The following is an 8,500-nucleotide window of genomic DNA, read 5'->3' on the forward strand; positions in this document are numbered from 1 at the left end:
CACAGAGTGATGGCCGCAGATCGCTGCGATCATTGTCGTTTGTCTTTCATGTTGAGAAACAAACGACAAAAATGATCAGCCGACATCGTTCATCGTTAATTCTAAATGAACGATGTGCACATACACCAAACGATTGCCTGCATAGACAGAAAAGATTAAATTCAAACGATATAATGACTTTTTGGACAATATTCACCCCATTTAACAGGGCCCTAAGACTAGAGAGTGAGGGCTAGAGAGTTAAAGGGGTTCTCCAGGGCTACAAAAACATGGCAACTTTCTTTCAGAGACAACACGACTCTTGTCTCCAGTTCAGGTGCGGTTTGCAACTAAGCTCCATTCACTTCAATGGAACTAAGCAGCAAAACCCTGCCCAAGCTGGAGACAAGAGTGAGGCTGTCTCTGGAAGAAAGTGGCCATGTTTTTGTACGCTGGATAACCCCTTTAAGAGCCAAACCATTGTTTCCAAACCGCACTAATTCCAGCAAATAAAAGCTCCGATACCTGCCGCCAGGATCCATAGCAGGTTGTATCACACTCAGTCCTATCTAGAAGAGAGAGAGAAGCGACGTCCAGGAGTAACGTATTCCTCCCACGTTTCTATTACTCCTCATTATCTGGGAACAGAAAAGTCTTTGATTACAATAAAATTCTCCAGAACAGGAACGAAAACTCAGCAAAAACCAACGGACAAAAAATCGGATGTGGTTTGTGTAAGTTGTGCGGCAGCTTTATTACCAGATAATGGAAGGATTAGGGCGGCAGACTACGCGGACGGACAATAGCTACTCTGACAATCTGCTCGCAATCCATTCTAACTCTGTTAACAAGGGATTAGGAGAGAAATGTTGGTCAAATTTTCAGTGACATCTGCCAAAGAGGAAGGGAATACGCATGAATGACAAGAAGGAGACGGAGAGATCTGCGTGACTGCGACAATTTGTATAATTCAATACAAATTCAATACAACAGATCCTGATCAGTACAAAGTAACAATAAAATACTTCAAATATACAATATAATAATCTGGAGCCATATCCATGTCGTGTGTCACAGCAGATATATATATAGAGAGAGAGAGAGAAAGAAACATATCTACATCTTCTTTGTGCTCTAAAGTAACATTTCATTGGTGGACAGTGTCATCTAGGCGGAGCTTCATGACAGACACTCTACCCACCCGGGAGATGTGACCCAACTGCTGTAAAGCCCCGCCCAGTTGACAATGTTAACTAATTAAATGAGTTAAGGAGGGGGTGAGAGTATCACTTTAATAGTGCCATATAATCTCCAGATATGGAATGCATGCAGTTTCTAGATAAATGGTGCACCCCAAATCTTACAGGCTCAACCACCACTATAAATAGTCATAAATACATTTTTAGACTGTCTAGTCTAAGATTACACGGTCTAAACATTACATTAGTGTATCTGGACTGTCTTGCCCACATGAACAATGGATTTAGTGTCCAGGTTGTGTCAAAATAGATCATGTAAATAATATCTTACAGAGCACTGAGAAGTGGAGTCTTTGGGACCTATTAAAGAGATTTTTAACGATAACGATTAACGATCCCAAACAAGATTATTTATCGTTACCATGAAATCGTTCCCCATATTACACAGAATGATAGTCATTTACTACAATCGTTTCCTCCATCTGATCTCAGCAAATCAAGGAACGATGTGGAATTACACTGAATGATTATCGAACGATTAGAGCTATTTGGTGTCAGCACCAAACAAATGATGAACGATTTCTCGTTGGCCGTTTGATTCTTGCTGCATTTACACAAAACGATTATCACTTAAATTCAAACAATATAACAATAATTTGCACAATAATCGTCCCGTGTAATAGGGCCCTAAGGGACTACTGAATGTTGACTGTTTAAAGTGACCCTGTCGCCCCCTATTTGCAGTCTGACTGCTCTCCACAGGTGTAAAGGGTAAATGTTGCAGCTTTCATTACTTATTTTATATCACACCTCATGGTGCTTGTTCTGGTAAAAAGACGTTTTTATCACCTGTGGATTGGTATATGTGGGCGGGGCCTCACAGCCTATGTGCCACATCCCTCTGCCCCTAGCTCCACTTGGCCCCCCCATCCGTGACGTCATCGCCGCATAGGCCCGCCCCCTCAACAGCCATTGGTGTGGGACAATCTAGGGGGATGGGGCTAGAGCTTTACGTTAGGGGGCAGGGCCTATGTGGTGATGGCGTCACGGATGGGGGCGGGGCTAAGTGGCGCTAGGGGCGAAGTGATGTGACACAAAGGCCGTGAGGCCCCGCCCACATATACCAATCCACAGGTGATAAAAATGACTTTTTACCAGTACAAGCACCATGAGGTGTGATATAAAATAAGTAATGAAAGCTGCAACATTTACCCTTTACACCTGTGGAGAGCAGTCAGACTGCAAATAGGGGGCGACAGGGTCACTTTAAGCACTACATCACTACACCATTGGACTTTGCTATGGTCATTCCAAAACGTGGTAACAAAACAGAAGACAAGGGGCAGATTTATCAAACTGTACGACATGGAAAAGGATTTGTCCTTATCTGTGGGTTACACCACCTGTAAGCCCCGATCACCTGAGGGGGGGGGGGGGGGCAGGAGGAGCAGACATAAGCCATGCAGATATTCTACACCTGCTCGGGGACACGCGCCTCTGTGCAGGGAGCATGATCTACAGGTACGCCAGTCCTAATAAATGTCCCCCAAAAAGTAAAGTCAGGTGGGCTGAGGTCAGGGTAGATGGAGTTCACTCACACACTTTACATGAGGAGGAGGTCAGGACTAGAGGATTTCTCTCATAGCGGATAGCAGTCAGCAGGTCTGATGTAAAAAAAGTCCCTGGCAGGCTTTATCTGCAACATTGTAGCTTCTTTGTAATGCTGGTAGGGTTATTCTGAGGTCAAGTTGCTGATGAACTCAAAGTGAATAATCCTTCCAGCATTACAAAGAAGCTACCATGTTGCAGACAAAGCCAGCCAGAGACTTGATTACATGGAGGGGGAGACAGAGAGAGAGAGAGAGAGAGAGAGAGGCTCACACAGATTTTTGTGTCTTCAGCAGATAGCAGCAGCAGAGAACTAGGGGAAGGAGACTGAATAGATAATAACAAGTATGGAAGGAATTGTTAGTCTCACCATGGGCAGCAACATATCATATGAGAACAAAAGATTTTAGTAAAATTGTTACGTAGTGTAATTTAGGAAGCAAACTAATCAGAAATTGGATATTTTTAGATGATTTATACAGGGAGACTCTGTGACGGTGTACAGCAGGGAGCGGCCGTGTCTGTCTGTATACTAGATAACTCCGGTTATATGAGGCAACATAACAAATTCTGGAGAAATAGATGAATTTCTTAGAGTAGTTTCTTAAGTTAGAAATGATATCAATCACTATATGAGAGTGACAAATGCTCAGAGCTCGGGGCTTTGGCTTCTGCATTTGAAATGTGATCTGACTAGAAAAGGAAGATGTCTTCTTTGGTCTCCTGGGATAGTTTATGGCTTCTTATCGCGGGATCGCTGGTGATGATGTCAGCTGCCCCTCAGCACATCGGTCAGTCACATCTAAGGGGAAATATTTGGGTCCTGAATTTCTTTTCTTGAAATATTTTTCATCCCCACAACTGGTTAATAAATGATGAATATAAATGCCCCCTCCAGTAAGGGGATGGTAGGGGGGCTCATTATCATCCCTGTGCACCAGCTGGAATACAGTGTGAACCATGGACATTATATACTAGGGGGGTCAGCCAACACTAAAGTGGAACCAATACAAAAAAAGCTAAAAGTCATTGTATAGTGTCACTCTTGTTTTATTGATACATACCAGGCAAAATGCTCACTAAATACCTATGTGTGACCCAGCCTCTCTGTAGGGGAGAATGGTACAGGTGCCTTAAAGGGATTATCCGCTTGGGGAAAACCATATATAAATTGTTGTAAGTTTATAGGAAATACTAAACATTTTATTCTTTCCACTCCCCCGTTGTCCTCCTGGGGGTCTCCAGCTCCCCTGCTGAATGATCAAAGACTCCTCTTGAGGTGACAGCCCGCTCAGCCAATGAGAGATGGGACAGCACCCTGGACAGTGATTGACTGAGGGGGCTGTCACAGCCGAAACTAACTCGTCTTGGAAGTGAAAGTGGGATCAATAAGCAGAGGAGCCGGAGACTCATAGGAGGACACTGGGGGAGCACGTAGAGGTAAGGATAAGATGTTTACTATTTTATATATACTTGCTCACTTTCCTGATTTCCTGAATCCTGATATCTTGCAGTTTTCATTCTCACCACTGGGGCTAAAACTAAGCTGAGACTTCCTGTTGTGTCTGTGGTGATAAGAGGAGGCTGCAGTAAAGTGATCTGTACAGCATTGCAGCGTCATGTGACACCAGTAGATAGAGGAGACAATAGCAGCTCCCTGTGGAATGACCTCTTCATAGGTCACAGAGCGCGCTCAGTAATGACTCACATTCATCTTAAGGTGACATAGTCTGTCTATTGTCACCTATGTCCATGAGTCTTGCTGTAAAGCATGTCACTAAATGCTGTTAAAAACAGCCCAGCCCATTTTTTCTGTGTTTGACAGCACGGTTGCAAATCTCCCAGGAAGGTTGACTAGAAATATTAAGTGATTTCCAGTGTAATAAAGTTCTTGTTTGTTCCATTCCAGGTGGATGGATTCCTCACCCTCCTCTTTGGTCTGGCCAGTATAAACACCCTGACCCTTATAAGCGTTACTCGCTATATTAAAGGTTGCCATCCGCAAAGAGGTAAGCAGTAAAGTGGCAGTGCTCTCCGCTTCTCTGAATCTCCATTTCTTTATAATTAGTTTTTTGTCTTTGTGCTGTAATCATTTTTGTTCCTTATTTTGTCTGTTTTTGTTTGTTATATTATTTAAAGGCTCAAAGGGATTTTTTAGTCAAAATGTACGGATGAGCTATGCACAGGATAGCTCGACAGTAACTGATGTGGGGGAGCCGACACTACACAGTCAGCGGAGTTTGTCTGATCATTGTGTAGCGGTCTCTAATAGCGGCCCAGCCAGGTGTGGACACCCCACTGATTGGGACATTTTGCCCAGAAAACTCCTTTCTGTAATAATGCTAAGATTTGCTCATGTTAAAACAACATTATTTCTTTGGACTTAGGGTGCGTTCACACGTACAGGATCCACAGCAGATTTGATGGCGCAGATTTAAAGTTGCAGATTCAAAGCAAATCAATTGTGCGCCATCAAATCTGCTGCGTATCCTGTCTGTGTGAACGCACCCTAAAAAGCATTGGCACCTGTTTTTTACTGATTACAAGACCCCGGTGTACAATAAAATAATAATGTAAATAAAACCATTCAAATGTGTTGGCAGCTTTATTTATCAATTAAAAATAAAAATAATATAATCTGATAAATTGAAGGATAAATGAGCCCTAAAATCTCTAAATCTCTCTGGAAAAAATATTTTTATTGATTGAACACAACGTCTGATAAATTACAACATCACATATATTTAAAATCTTTGAAAGTTTTCAACATACTTTAATGGAGTTGTCCAACAAAATCCAGTTATGCCCTATTCCTCGAGAACAGGGATTTGAGTCTCCCCGGAGAATGGGCTGGCGGTCACACTGCCGTTTCATTCATTCTCTATGAGAGCCGAAGAAGATAGCCGAGTGCAGCGGTCTGGCAATGGCTTCTTCCACCTCTCTCCATCGAAATAAACATGGATGCTCAACAGATGGATGAGATAGCTGTGGGCCACATACTGTAAGGTTCAGGAGTTTCCACCATGTTTCCCAATTATTCTTCCGAGTGGTCACAAATTTCACACTAGTCACAGCATGAAAGCGCTCTTGACCTCGCTGACCCCGAGCGCTGCTTCTGGTTAATGCATTGATAAGGAATGGAAAGGTGAGCAGCAGGGTCTGGGTCACCGCCGGAGCTCGGTTTCACCCTTTGGACATTGACCTCAATGAGCGTAATCTGAGAGTCCGTTTCATGTCTGACGCCATTGTTTTGGGTTGGATTGTTTTGTATTTCTTCTTACCTTGTACTCATCTATAGCGTGTATATTATATTCTACAGCAAACTGCATCAGCAATGGCAGCATCACCATATCACTGGTGCTGATCTGGATTGCAGCTTTATTCTGGTCAATGGCTCCTCTGCTCGGCTGGGGAAGTTATAGAGGTAAGTGCTGACAAGATGCTGGGTCTGTGCACAGTACAAATCATAATATTTCAGACATACATATACATATACATAACGCGAAAAAGTGTGACATAGAAAGGAGAAGGTCCCCCCCCCCCCCCCCCCCCCGTTACAGTAAGTTCCGGTTGCTTGGAAGCCTGACAAAGAAAGGAGAAGGTCTCCCCCATTACAGTAGGTTCACATTGTCTGGAAGTGTGAGATAGAAAGGAGAGGGTCTCCCCCATTACAGTAGGTTCAGGTCTCCTGGAAGGGTGACTTACATATATAATATAAGTTATCTTCCCATTTCTTCTCTTTCAGATCGCATGTATGGGACTTGTGAGATTGATTGGACCAAGGCCAGCTTCTCCACAATCTACAAATCCTATATCGTGTCCATTTTCATTTGTTGCTTCTTCTTACCGGTGTTGGTCATGGTGTTTTGCTATGTGTCCATCATTAACACTGTGAAGTCCAGCCGGGCTCTGACTACAGAAGGAAATTTATCAGAAAGACAAAGAAAGATGGAAAGAGACGTGACTAGGGTATGTATATGATATGTATAGTATAGGATGGGTATGTATATGATATGTATAGTATAGGATGGGTATGTATATGATATGTGTAGTATAGGATGGGTATGTATATGATATGTGTAGTATAGGATGGGTATGTATATGATATGTGTAGTATAGGATGGGTATGTATATGATATGTATAGTATAGGATGGGTATGTATATGATATGTGTAGTATAGGATGGGTATGTATATGATATGTGTAGTATAGGATGGGTATGTATATGATATGTGTAGTATAGGATGGGTATGTATATGATATGTATAGTATAGGATGGGTATGTATATGATATGTATAGTATAGAATGGGTATGTATATGATATGTATAGTATAGGATGGGTATGTATATGATATGTATAGTATAGGATGGGTATGTATATAGGATTGCTATGCATATGATAGGTATGTATAGTATATGATGGGTATGTCCTGTACATCATTGGTATGTATATGATGGATATGTATATAATGGATACGTTTATGATGGATATGAATATGATGGATATGTATATGATGGTATGTATATGATGGATATGTATGTGATGGGTATGTACATGATGATACCAAAGCAGGGGTGGCTCACCACAGGTGCATTATACCATCCATTTTCAATGGGGGGAGGGGGCACCATTTCAGGTCTCGCATCAGGCAGCACAAAACCTATAATCGTCCCTATCCCCCAGTGCACCAAAATGCTTCATATGAAATAACCTACAAAAATAGCATTGAGGATAATAGTAAGAAAATGACCTTCCTTCTCAGCACCCTGTGCTATAGGGACATAACAGCAGGTTAGATGCTTCCCTATAAAGTCAAAACAATGGGCTGCCTGTAATAATGCATTGGTGCTTTGGGTCCTCCAGAGCAAGAGCGTCTCTTTAAGGTTCTTTTTTTAGCTATTGACCATTTTGTAGAATTCTTTAGGAATTTATAAGTTATCATATTTCTGTCTATTTATTTCCCTGTTCTCAGGTGTCCATTGTGATCTGCACAGCCTTCATTATAGCTTGGTCTCCGTACGCCGTTATATCTATGTGGTCGGCATGTGGATACCATGTGCCCAGTCTTACTAGCATATTAGCGGCCCTGTTCGCAAAGTCTGCCAGTTTCTACAACCCCTTGATCTACTTTGGGATGAGCTCCAAGTTCAGAAAAGATATCGCCATCTTGCTTCCATGCACACAGAAAAGTAACAAGGACCCAGTGCGGCTGAAACGCTTCAAGCGGCTAAAGCACAAACAGGAGCCGGGACGCAAATTCAAGCAGGAGAAATGCATCGAAACTCCAGAAGTGGCACCAAGTCAGGACTCCGGGGTGGGAAGTCCGAGCAACTCCCCTCCTCTGGAAATGAAAGACGTCTACAGCTGTCATATAGACATAGCACCCGATAACCCCAGCTATCAATGTGATCGGCTGTGAAATTGATTTTTCTTAAAATCCACACTTCTTAAGCCAAAAGTAATGTAATGATTGCTTCTTGGATGAATGTTCTGCAGACTGAGTTAGATTCCCGTGTTACTTCCCGATAGGCAGACAGAGTGCACACCTGCCTTACCATGATGAACAATACGCTTGCCTTCACTACCAGATAGGTCAAACAGCAAAGAGAGACAAGGAACTACTCACCAACCAAGTATTAAGTATATTACGAAAAGATCTTTTTATTTTAATTGAAATAGTTGTGAAATTCAAGAATAAATCTGCTTGAAGTG

At 42.4% G+C, this 8,500-nt stretch overlaps 1 protein-coding gene across 1 annotated transcript in view; it reads left to right on the top strand.

Annotated features, from left to right (window-relative positions):
* LOC138774373 (visual pigment-like receptor peropsin) overlaps positions 1-8,267 on the top strand; it is an 11,999-nt gene extending 3,732 nt beyond the window's left edge. Inside the window, exons 3-6 of the mRNA XM_069955168.1 lie at positions 4,696-4,795; positions 6,106-6,210; positions 6,532-6,755; positions 7,761-8,267. Coding sequence (XP_069811269.1) covers positions 4,696-4,795; positions 6,106-6,210; positions 6,532-6,755; positions 7,761-8,207 — 876 coding nt within the window. The 3' untranslated portion in view covers positions 8,208-8,267. The remainder of the gene's footprint in view (positions 1-4,695; positions 4,796-6,105; positions 6,211-6,531; positions 6,756-7,760) is intronic.
* Positions 8,268-8,500: the final 233 nt, after the last annotated feature.

The sequence above is a fragment of the Dendropsophus ebraccatus genome, chromosome 15 (genome assembly GCF_027789765.1).
Source record: "Dendropsophus ebraccatus isolate aDenEbr1 chromosome 15, aDenEbr1.pat, whole genome shotgun sequence".
Lineage (NCBI taxonomy): Eukaryota > Metazoa > Chordata > Amphibia > Anura > Hylidae > Dendropsophus > Dendropsophus ebraccatus.